The sequence below is a fragment of the Dendrobates tinctorius genome, unplaced genomic scaffold (genome assembly GCF_039654945.1).
Source record: "Dendrobates tinctorius isolate UK_male_01 unplaced genomic scaffold, ASM3965494v1 ptg000058l, whole genome shotgun sequence".
Classification (NCBI taxonomy): domain Eukaryota; kingdom Metazoa; phylum Chordata; class Amphibia; order Anura; family Dendrobatidae; genus Dendrobates; species Dendrobates tinctorius.
In genome coordinates, this window is record NW_027361726.1 from 24,526,223 (window position 1) to 24,538,792 (window position 12,570).

General features: G+C 44.1%; 1 protein-coding gene across 4 annotated transcripts in view; it reads left to right on the forward strand.

The window, feature by feature from the left end:
* Positions 1 to 12,570, forward strand: part of EML5 (EMAP like 5) — a 166,934-nt gene that overhangs the window by 106,323 nt on the left and 48,041 nt on the right. For all 4 annotated transcript variants that reach the window (XM_073578207.1, XM_073578210.1, XM_073578206.1 and 1 more), the window contains exons 8-15: positions 1,190 to 1,327; positions 1,418 to 1,674; positions 4,264 to 4,476; positions 9,968 to 10,135; positions 10,277 to 10,383; positions 10,731 to 10,849; positions 10,969 to 11,155; positions 11,376 to 11,481. In XM_073578207.1, the coding sequence (XP_073434308.1) occupies positions 1,190 to 1,327; positions 1,418 to 1,674; positions 4,264 to 4,476; positions 9,968 to 10,135; positions 10,277 to 10,383; positions 10,731 to 10,849; positions 10,969 to 11,155; positions 11,376 to 11,481 (1,295 nt within the window). The remainder of the gene's footprint in view (positions 1 to 1,189; positions 1,328 to 1,417; positions 1,675 to 4,263; positions 4,477 to 9,967; positions 10,136 to 10,276; positions 10,384 to 10,730; positions 10,850 to 10,968; positions 11,156 to 11,375; positions 11,482 to 12,570) is intronic.

Below are 12,570 nucleotides of genomic sequence, written 5' to 3' on the forward strand. Positions count from 1 at the left end.
GACCCTGGGGACCCTGCGAATTAAGGATTCCTATCAAGGGTAGAGACGAAATAACATTGTTTACACCCACACATCTCATGTGTGACTGAAAGGCCGACCTTAACTGCAAATGGCGGAAGAATTGGGATCTCGGGACATCATATTTAACCTGCAACTGTTCAAACGACAGCAGGGTTCCATGATCATGCAGATCACCTATCGAGGAGACACTATGTTGGGTCCAGAATTCAGTGGACTCTGATGGCATTGAGCATTCCACCATTCCTTTGGTGGTTCATATCTTACAAATTACAAACAACTCCATCGCATTTCACTGGAAAAGATCTGACCCTCCCAAAATCCAAGATATTATCGAAAAAATTGCCCTCCATAAAGCCTTTGAACAACAAATAGCGATGGTGAAGGGCAATCTCGATAAATTTGCAAAAAAATGGTCCAGATGGATTTCTCTATTTCCATAAAGTTTTCTTAAGTCACTATACTTAATATGAGTTGCATTTAGTGCCTTTGTAGTTATAGAATTTATTGAAATGTTTGTAAAATTTGACTTGTTGTTTTCCTACCCTTCGGGTTTCAAGCACCACTTGGTCCCTTTTCCCTTTGTCTTTATCGGGGTATGAGAGAGGGGCATCAGGGCAGATTTCTCCCAATTTATATATAAGCCGGAGTATTTGCTGAATTTATTTATAATGGCAATCACCCGCGTCAGTGTTTCCTCCGCTCTATCCATAAATGTCAGCATATAAGCCTATGGTATCTACCAGACCCGCTATCTCTATACCCTCAATATTAGGGGAAGATCTTATGCGAATTGCCAATGCCTCAACGCAAGAGCACAAAGGGCCGGGGAAAGGGGACACCCCTGATGGAACTTATCTGATGGGTTTCACCTGTCTGAGGAGGACATTACTGCACAAATCTCTCTCCTGCTCTGCTTGTTACATGTTACCTGCAATGATATATTGTGGCAGGCGTAATCCAGAATAGAAATAATTGTAGCAAACCCTCTGCTTTGAAAAATATTTAGACTGAACAGGTTTACAGCCTCTGATTGTAAACAAGACTGTTCCCAGTCACTGACAGCAAGCAGGCATGGTAAAAATGTGTCTTTTTTGCACCCTGTGTATCTGTGATATCAGCGATCTCCTCTCCCCGGGGCCAGTGTCTGATGGCTGCTTTATACCTGCAGGATCTGGAGTCTGGTGGATCATGCACTCATCGCTCGCTGCAATATGGAGGAGCCCATCCGCTGCGCAGCTGTCAGTACGGATGGCATCCACCTGGCACTGGGCATGAAGGACGGCTCGTTTACTGTGCTCAGAGTCAGGTGAGTCCATAACCCCTGTGCCCGGATGTCTCCTAGCTGATAGCCTTCCCAGAAGTCCTCGATAATTTGGGGTTCACGACTCTCCTCCAGGGATATGACCGAGGTTGTGCACATCAAGGACAGGAAGGAAGCCATTCATGAGCTGAAGTACTCGCCCGACGGAAACTTCCTGGCCGTTGGCTCCAATGACAGCTGCATAGACATCTACGGGGTGGTACAGAGATACAAGAAAGTGGGCGAGTGCCTGGGCTCGCTGACCTTCATCACACACATGGACTGGTCCTCCGATAGTAAATATCTGCAGACCAACGATGGAAGCGGCAAAAGAATGTTCTACAGGATGCCAGGTGGAGTCCTGATACTGATCATAATGAACGTTCCACGGAAAGTCATAAAGATTTTAGCATGTTCTGCGCAATGTTACAGCCCAAGAGCTGACTCCTTTTATCAGCCATAGAGAGGTCTTATGGTGTGTGCACGCGTTGCGGATTTGCCTCTGCGGATCTGCTGCAGATCCGCAAGTGATGTACAGTACAATATTAGGCAATGGAAAATAAAAACTGCTGTGCACATGCTGCGGAACATTCCGCTGCATGTCAATTCTTTGTGCGGATTCCGCAGCATTTTTACACCCATTCCATTATAGGAATCTGCAGGTGTAAAAACGCAGGCGAAATCTGCACTAAATCCGCAGGTAATATGCAGGCATTTTGACCTGCGGATTCTGCAGATTCCGCTCGGAAAAATCAGCACACGAATCCGCAACGTGTGCACATACCCTTAGAATGTTCTATGGCATGTTAAAAAAGGTCTTGGGCTGTTCTGTGGAATGTTAGAAAGGTCTTAGGCTGTTCTGTGAAATGTTAGAAAGGTCTTAGGCTGTTCTGTGGAATGTTAGAAAGGTCTTAGGCTGTTCTGTGAAATGTTAGAAAGGTCTTAGGCTGTTCTGTGAAATGTTAGAAAGGTCTTAGGCTGTTCTGTGGAATGTTAGAAAGGTCTTAGGCTGTTCTGTGAAATGTTAGAAAGGTCTTAGAATGTTCTGTGGAATGTTAGAAAGGTCTTAGGCTGTTCTGTGGAATGTTAGAAAGGTCTTAGGCTGTTCTGTGAAATGTTAGAAAGGTCTTAGGTTGTTCTGTGGAATGTTAGAAAGGTCTTAGGCTGTTCTGTGGAATGTTAGAAAGGTCTTGGGCTGTTCTGTGAAATGTTAGAAAGGTCTTAGGCTGTTCTGTGAAATGTTAGAAAGGTCTTAGGCTGTTCTGTGGAATGTTAGAAAGGTCTTAGGCTGTTCTGTGAAATGTTAGAAAGGTCTTAGGCTGTTCTGTGAAGTGTTAGAAAGGTCTTAGGCTGTTCTGTGGAATGTTAGAAAGGTCTTAGGCTGTTCTGTGGAATGTCAGAAAGGTCTTAGGCTGTTCTGTGGAATGTTAGAAAGGTCTTAGGCTGTTCTGTGAAAGGTTAGAAAGGTCTTAGGCTGTTTTGTGGAATGTTAGAAAGGTCTTAGGCTGTACTGTGAAATGTTAGAAAGGTCTTAGGCTGTTCTGTGAAATGTTAGAAAGGTCTTAGGCTGTTCTGTGAAATGTTAGAAAGGTCTTAGGCTGTTCTGTGGAATGTTAGAAAGGTCTTAGGCTGTTCTGTGGAATGTCAGAAAGGTCTTAGGCTGTTCTGTGGAATGTTAGAAAGGTCTTAGGCTGTTCTGTGAAAGGTTAGAAAGGTCTTAGGCTGTTCTGTGAAATGTTAGAAAGGTCTTAGGCTGTTCTGTGAAATGTTAGAAAGGTCTTAGGCTGTTCTGTGGAATGTTAGAAAGGTCTTAGGCTGTTCTGTGAAATGTTAGAAAGGTCTTAGGCTGTTCTGTGAAATGTTAGAAAGGTCTTAGGCTGTTCTGTGAAGTGTTAGAAAGGTCTTAGGCTGTTCTGTGGAATGTTAGAAAGGTCTTAGGCTGTTCTGTGGAATGTCAGAAAGGTCTTAGGCTGTTCTGTGGAATGTTAGAAAGGTCTTAGGCTGTTCTGTGAAAGGTTAGAAAGGTCTTAGGCTGTTTTGTGGAATGTTAGAAAGGTCTTAGGCTGTACTGTGAAATGTTAGAAAGGTCTTAGGCTGTTCTGTGAAATGTTAGAAAGGTCTTAGGCTGTTCTGTGAAATGTTAGAAAGGTCTTAGGCTGTTCTGTGGAATGTTAGAAAGGTCTTAGGCTGTTCTGTGGAATGTCAGAAAGGTCTTAGGCTGTTCTGTGGAATGTTAGAAAGGTCTTAGGCTGTTCTGTGAAAGGTTAGAAAGGTCTTAGGCTGTTCTGTGAAATGTTAGAAAGGTCTTAGGCTGTTCTGTGAAATGTTAGAAAGGTCTTAGGCTGTTCTGTGAAATGTTAGAAAGGTCTTAGGCTGTTCTGTGGAATGTTAGAAAGGTCTTAGGCTGTTCTGTGAAATGTTAGAAAGGTCTTAGGCTGTTCTGTGAAATGTTAGAAAGGTCTTAGGTTGTTCTGTGGAATGTTAGAAAGGTCTTAGGCTGTTCTGTGGAATGTTAGAAAGGTCTTGGGCTGTTCTGTGAAATGTTAGAAAGGTCTTAGGCTGTTCTGTGAAATGTTAGAAAGGTCTTAGGCTGTTCTGTGGAATGTTAGGAAGGTCTTAGAATGTTCTGTGGAATGTCAGAAAGGTTGTGTACTTTGTAATGTGATCTTAATTCTTAAGAAATGTTTTTAAAATGGTCCAAGCAGATTCACCAGATCCCTTAAATTGACTGGGATCCCTCTTGGGTACCATCTGTCGATAAGTGTACTGCTGTTTTATAATTGTGTCTCCTCTTGCAGCTTAGCCGCACTTTATTAGAGACAAGCTGCAATAACATACACAACCTGTGGGCAGCAGTGTCGCTGTTGGAGGATTTTATTTTTAATAAGTAAGCCATGTTCTTCTGATCCTGGACACCCGTTTAATGATTTCTCTGTTTTTAGGGGGCAAGGAGATCACAATCAAAGAGGAGCTGAAGGGTGTGCAGTGGGCGCGATGGACGTGTGTCACTGGTAACGAAGTGAACGGCATCGGACCCAAGTATGCTGACGTGATTGAGATCAACTCGGTAGATGCCAATTACCTCGGGCAAGTGCTGGTGACGGCCGACGACTACGGGATAGTGAAGCTTTTCCGCTATCCGTGTCCAAGAAAAGGTGAACACTCCAGTATAGACACAAAATTATATGTCCCGTCCCTTATCTGCTATAACCTGGGTATCTCCTGTATATAATTATACATGTACAGCCAGCTGGTATAACCTGGGCATCTCCTGCATATAATTGTATATGTTCAGCCGGTATAACCTGCGCACCTCCTGTATAAAATAATATATGTACAGTTGCTATAACCTGGGCATCTCCTGTATATAATTATATATGTACAGCTGGTATAACCTGGGCATCTCCTGTATATAATTATATATGTACAGCTGGTATAACCTGGGAATCTCCTGTATATAATCATATATGTACAGCCGGTATAACCTGGGCATCTCCTGTATATAATTATATATGTACAGCCGGTATAACCTGGGCATCTCCTGTTTATTATTATATATGTACTGCTGGTATAACCTGGGCATCTCCTGTATATAATTATATATGTACAGTTGGTATAACCTGGGCATCCTCTGTATATAATTATATATGTACAGCTGGTATAACCTGGGCATCTCCTGCATATAATTATATACGTACAGCTGGTATAACCTGGGCATCTCCTGTATATAATCATATATGTACAGCCGGTATAACCTGGACATCTCCTGTATATAATTATATCTGTACAGCCGGTATAACCTGGGCATCTCCTGTTTATTATTATATATGTACTGCTGGTATAACCTGGGCATCTCCTGTATATAGCTATATATGTACAGCTGGTATAACCTGGGTATCTTCTGTATATAATTATATATGTACAGCTGGTATAACCTGGGCATCTCCTGTATATAATTATATATGTACAGCTGGTATAACCTGGGCATCTCCTGTATATAATTATATATGTATAGCCGGTATAACCTGGGTATCTCCTGTATATAATTATATATGCACAGCTGGTATAACCTGGGCATCTCCTGTATATAATTATATATGCACAGCTGGTATAACCTGGGCATCTCCTGTATATAATTATATATGTATAGCCGGTATAACCTGGGTATCTCCTGTATATAATTATATATGCACAGCTGGTATAACCTGGGCATCTCCTGTATATAATTATATATGTACAGCTGGTATAACCTGGGCATCTCCTGTATATAATTATATATGTACAGCTGGTATAACCTGGGCATCTCCTGTATATAATTATATATGTATAGCCGGTATAACCTGGGTATCTCCTGTATATAATTATATATGCACAGCTGGTATAACCTGGGCATCGCCTGTATATTTAATATATAACTCTCAAGTGTGTGTATGTATGTATTGTATGTGTGTATGTCCGGGATTGGCATCCGCACCGTCGCAGCTACAGTCACAAAATTTGACACAGTCACACGTCTGGACCCCGAGAGCGTCCTAGGCTATGTTGTGAGGCGAAATTTTAACCCCGCGTGTTCCAATTCACCAAACAATTTTGCCCTTATCTACATAATGGGGAATAAGTGTGTGTGTATCAAGCCCCGCCCCTCATTATGATTTCATAATGGTTGCCATGGCGACGCTGATGTCATCATAGGTTGCAAGCCCTGCCGCTCATTATGATGTCATAATGGTTGACTATGGGATGGAGGATGTGTGATGGGTATATGGGCACTGGACTATGGGATGGAGGATATGTATGATGGGTATATGGGCATGGGACTATGGGATGGAGGATGTGTGATGGGTATATGGGCACTCGACTATGGGATGGAGGATATCTATGATGGGTATATGGGCATGGGACTATGAGATGAAGGATGTATGATGGGTATATGGGCACTCGACTATGGGATGGAGGATATCTATGATGGGTATATGGGCATGGGACTATGGGATGGAGGATGGGTATATGGGCACTGGACTATGGGATATAGGATATGTATATGGGCATGGGACTATGGGATGGAGGATGTGTGATGGGTATATGGGCACTGGACTATGGGATGGAGGCTATGTATGATGGGTATATGGGCATGGGACTATGGGATGGAGGATGTGTGATGGGTATATGGGCACTCGACTATGGGATGGAGGATATGTATGATGGGTATATAGGCACGGGACTATGGGATGGAGGATATGTATGATGGGTGTATGGGCATGGGACTATGAGATGAAGGGTGTATGATGGGTATATGGGCACTCGACTATGGGATGGAGGATATGTATGATGGGTATATGGGCACAGGCCTATGGGATGGAGGATATGTATGATGGGTATATGGGCATGGGACTATGAGATGGAGGATGTGTGATGGGTACAGTAGTGGCCAAAAGTATTGACACCCCTGCAATTTTGTCAGATAATACTCAGTTTCTTCCTGAAAATGATTGCAAACACAAATTCTTTATTATTATCTTCATTTAATTTGTCTTAAATGAAAAAACACAAAAAGAATTGTCCTAAAGCCAAATTGAATATAATTCCACACCAAACATAAAAAAGAGGGTGGACAAAAGTATTGGCACTGTTCGAAAAATTATGTGATGCTTCTCTAATTTGTGTAATTAACAGCACCTGTAACTTACCTGTGGCACCTAACAGGTGTTGGCAATAACTAAATCACACTTGCAGCCAGTTGACATGGATTAAAGTTGACTCAACCTCTGTCCTGTGTCCTTGTGTGTACAACATTGAGCATGGGGAAAAGAAAGAAGACCAAAGAACTGTCTGAGGACTTGAGAAACCAAATTGTGAGGAAGCATGAGCAATCTCAAGGCTACAAGTCCATCTCCAAAGACCTGAATGTTCCTGTGTCTACCATGTGCTTGTGTCATCATGAAGTTTAAAGCCCATGGCACTGTGACTAACCTCCCTAGATGTGGACGGAAAAGGAAAATTGACAAGAGATTTCAATGCAAGATTGTGCGGATGTTGGATAAAGAACCTCGACTAACGTCCAAACAAGTTCAAGCTGCCCTGTAGTCCGAGGGTACAACAGTGTCAACCCGTACTATCCGTTGGCGTCTGAATGAAAAGGGACTGTATGGTAGGAGACGTAGGAAGACCCCACTTCTTACCCCGAGACATAAAAAAGCCAGGCTGGAGTTTGCCAAAACTTACCTGAAAAAGCCTAAAACGTTTTGGAAGAATGTTCTCTGGTCAGATGAGACAAAAGTAGAGCTTTTTGGGCAAAGGCATCAACATAGAGTTTACAAGAGAAAATAAGAGGCATTCAAAGAAAAAAACAAGGTCCCTACAGTCAAACATGGCGGAGGTTCCCTGATGTTTTGGGGTTGCTTTGTTGCCTCTGGCACTGGACTGCTTGACCGTGTGCATGGCATTATGAAGTCTGAAGACTACCAACAAATTTTGCAGCATAATGTAGGGACCAGTGTGAGAAAGCTGGGTCTCCCTCAGAGGTCTTGGGTCTTCCAGCAGGACAATGACCCAAAACTCACTTCAAAAAGCACTAGAAAATGGTTTGAGAGAAAGCACTGGAGACTTCTAAGGTGACCAGCAATGAGTCCAGACCTGAATCCCATAGAACACCTGTGGAGAGATCTAAAAATGGCAGTTTGGAGAAGGCACCCTTCTAATATCAGGGACCTGGAGCAGTTTGCCAAAGAAGAATGGTCTAAAATTCCAGCGGAGCATTGTAAGAAACTCATTGATGGTTACCGGAAGCGGTTGGTCGCAGTTATTTTGGCTAAAGGTTGTGCAACCAAGTTTTAGGCTGAGGGTGCCAATACTTTTGTCTGGCCTATTTTTGGAGTTTTGTGTGAAATGATCAATGTTTTGCTTTTTGCTTCATTCTCTTTTGTGTTTTTTCATTTAAGACAAATTAAATGAAGATAATAATACCAAAGAATTTGTGTTTGCAATCATTTTCAGGAAGAAACTGAGTATTATCTGACAGAATTGCAGGGGTGTCAATACTTTTGGCCACAACTGTATATGGGCACTGGACTATGGGATGGAGGATATGTATGATGGGTATATGGGCACGGGACTATGGGATGGAGGATATGTATGATGGGTATATGGGCATGGGACTATGGGATGGAGGATGTGTGATGGGTATATGGGCACTGGACTATGGGATGGAGGATATGTATGATGGGTATATGGGCACGGGCCTATGGGATGGAGGATATGTATGATGGGTATATGGGCACGGGCCTATGGGATGGAGGATATGTATGATGGGTATATGGGCACGGGACTATGGGATGGAGGATAATTATAATTTGTTATAACTAACCACAGTTGGTTACTATGCCCGGGCAGCGCCAGGCTCTTCAGCTAGTAATTATATATGTACTGCTGATATAACCTGGGCTTGGTTGTTCGTTATGTATTGCTCTTCCCGGTTGTGTCTCTTCTTCTCCACTATTATACGTCCTGTGTAGTGAGATCCAATTAGATATTAATGATGCACCATTAATTCTTGAATACGTTAATTACTCGGTGCGTCGCGGTTGGATTCAGGCAGTGAATCTTTTTTTATCTCAGTCTTTATGCTCAGGAGCTGTGACATAAGGATTTATTATAAGGGGGTAATAGCAATTTATCCTCGCTGTCCAAATTTGGGATCTTCTGGATGGCCTATACAGATCAGCGACTGTAGGGGGGGGGTCACAAAATGAGAATTGTATAGTGACATAAGCAGGGTTACCAGCAGCACAGAGTATTTTAGGAGTGAACTGATCCTTATGAGAGGACACAAACTCACAGAGATAAAGAAGCAAGGCTTACAGCATCGCAGAGGATTTCAGGAGAAGCCTGTACTGATCAGGAGAGACATGAGCTGGCTATAGTACGGGGTCGCAAATTGTGGGAACTTAGTGGTGGGCAGGATTCCCAGCAGCACAGAGTATGTCAGGAGAGGCATGAGCTGGCTTTGTAGAGGGTCACAGATTGTTGGTACAAATTGGTGGGGCAAGATTCACAGCACCACAGAGTATTTCAGGAGGGTTATGAGTTGACTTTGTAGGGGGTCACGGATTATTGGTACATAGTGGCTGGGCAGGATTCCCAGCAGCACAGAGTATGTCAGGAGAGACATGAGCTGGCTTTGTAGGGGGCCGCAGATTGTTGGTATATAGTGGCTGGGCAGGATTCCCAGCAGCACAGAATATGTAAGGAGGGATATGAGCTGACTTTGTAGGTAGTCACAGATTGTTGGTACATTGTAGTGGGGCAGGATTCACAGCAGCACAGAGTATTTCAGGAGGGTTTTGAGCTGGCTTTGTATAGGGTCACAGATTGTTGGTACATAGTGGTGGGGCAGGATTTCCAGCAGCACAGAGTATTTCAGGAGGGTTATGAGCTGGCTTTGTACAGGGTCACAGATTGTTGGTACATAGTGTTGGGGCAGGATTCCCAGCAGCACAGAGTATTTCAGGACGGTTATGAGCTGGCTTTGTAGGGGGTCACAGATTGTTGGTAAATAGTGTCGGTTGCAGGATCCCCAGCAGCACAGAGTATTTCAGACTGGCAGGGTGATGATCTATAAACAAAGTTCATTGTATTTTGTGTTTCCAGGAGCGAAGTTTCGGAAGTACCTGGGTCACTCGGCTCACGTGACGAGCGTGCGGTGGTCACACGACTATCAGTGGATCGTTTCCGTCGGTGGCGCCGATCATTCCGTGTTTCAGTGGAAGTTTATTCCGGACAGAAAACTGAAGGACGCGCTGCACATCGCTCCGCAAGGTGAGAACAAGGTGGATGGATGATGCACTATACACGTGTGCTGGGGGCTCCAGTGTACACTGTCCGACATGGAGACCACAAGTCCCAGCATGTGGCCATAGTTATCCCAGGCTGTCACATTGTCATTTCCTTCCTTCTCAGAGAGTCTGATGGATTCGAACAGCGATGAATCGGATTCAGAGCAGTCCGACGTCCCAGAGCTGGACTCTGAGATCGAGCAGGAGACGCAGATGACGTACCGGCGCCAGGTGAATCATTGATCGCACGCTGCAGAATGTGCACTGCAGAGCGTCTACTATATAGTGGTATTGTATCAGGAATGCTAGGTGTTAGGTGTTTGGGAGTCTGATGTGACACCCGGCACCAGGATCAGCGCTGGGAACTGGGTCACAGGTTACATTTACCTGCAAGTTGCTGCCATATTCGGCTCTGCAGTAAGTCATTATCTACTGTCGCCCAATGTTACAGATGTCACCACCAGGGGGCGGAGCTGACAACTTCTCACTCGTGATGCACAGGCTGGTTGTCAGCATAGATGAGCTGGTCTAACAACCTCCGGCCCTTCTGTTCTAAATCTTCCTATTTTTTCTTCCAGGTTTATAAAGAAGATCTACCTCAACTTAAAGAGCAATGCAAAGACAAACACAGAAGTGCTTCTTCTAAGAGGAGGGAGCGCGCGCCCGTCAACAGCATCCGCCTGCATTTTGTGCATGGGTGAGCGGTGGTCCGCGAGTCATGGGTCATGTGCATGTATTGCGATGCATTATAGGAGCGCCGCTGTCTGTGCAGACACGTGATCGCAGCTCTGACTGCAACTTCTTCTTTTCCTGCAGGTACCGGGGCTACGACTGCCGGAGCAACCTCTTTTACACCCAGACGGGGGAGATCGTTTACCACGTGGCGGCCATCGGAGTGGTGTATAACCGGCAGCAGAACACGCAGAGGTTCTATTTGGGCCACACCGATGATATTCTCTGCCTGGCCATTCACCCCATGAAGGATTACGTGGCCACCGGTCAGGTATGTTCTGCTCTCGGCACAAACGTGTTAAGCTTTGATTAAAACACGCGATCAGTGGGTGATTTAGGAGCAGCAGAGCTGATAAATCTCAAGCAGAAAGGACACTTTTGCGATGGCTTTAGTAGCTGCAGACTAACATTGAGTGTATAGTGCTTTCTGTGATGCATGGAGCCAGGGAAGGGATGTAGCACCTCTGACGCTGACGCTTCATGTCTTGCAGGTGGGCAGAGACAGCACTGTGCACATCTGGGACTGCGAGACAATCAAACCTCTTTCCGTGTTAAAGGGACATCACCAGTTCGGGGTGTGTGCCGTGGACTTCTCAGGTAACTCTTCTAACCCCTGAGGAGGCGGCTGTGAATCTCCGATAAAGATTAAAGGGACGGTGTCTGGTCTACTGTAATATTTATATAATTAACGGCTCTGCAACTTTGAAATTAACTTTGTGTTTTCTTTTCTCTGCTTGCTGTCAGTGACTGGAAACATTCTTATATCTACAGTAAAGGATCTGGATTAGTTCTTTTGTCGGTCTTACCTGGATCTCCAATATTTACCTCTGTTCTAGATGGTTGGAGAACTAGACTAGACCCCTAAACTCATTCACATTCCAAACCAGCCCCCAAAGTTCATCAAACCCTAGACTGAACCCCCATATTAATTCATACTGACCCTTCATACTCATCGATACCCTAAATCAGATCCCATAGTTATTCATCCCATAGATAACCATTGATACCAGACTCCCAAAATGTATCTGAGCTCAGACCAGACCCTTAAATTCATTTACCCCAAGGTTAATCAGACCCTTGTACTCATTCCCACCAGGCCCCGAAAAACAATCACTCCCCAAACTAGAGCCCAAAGTAAACTCATTTAGACCACAAATAAGACCACTGAAATTATTCATGCCCCAGATCTATAAAATCAATAAGACCGTAGACGAGGCCCATAAATTATTTCAGACCTCAAACCATACCCCTAAAGTTAATCAGAGACCCTGGACCAGACATTGTAACAAACCCTCCTCTGTGAGATGTATTACTTCAGGATGGGTTTTCAAACATTGAACGTTAACCATAAATGGTCCCATTCACTGACAGCAATCAGAGGAGTCTTAAAAATAGCGAAGAATTCAATTACAAAGTGAACTAGGAACTTTTTTTTATTCAGCCTTATTTCCCGGAGATGGTACCGGCCCTTTAATGAGCATTGATTTATTTGCAGCGTGTTGTTTTCTTCGGATTTGTCGCTTGTCTGTCATTAGTATTAAACACCCAGGAACCTCGCAGTTAGGTGTAACATGCTGGTGATTGGTGTTCGCCATATAATCACCTTGTAACTACGCCGGGCATATTGCCCGTCCCCCTCTGCTGAGGTACAATTTATCTTGGCATCAGTTTGCATTCATTTAATTT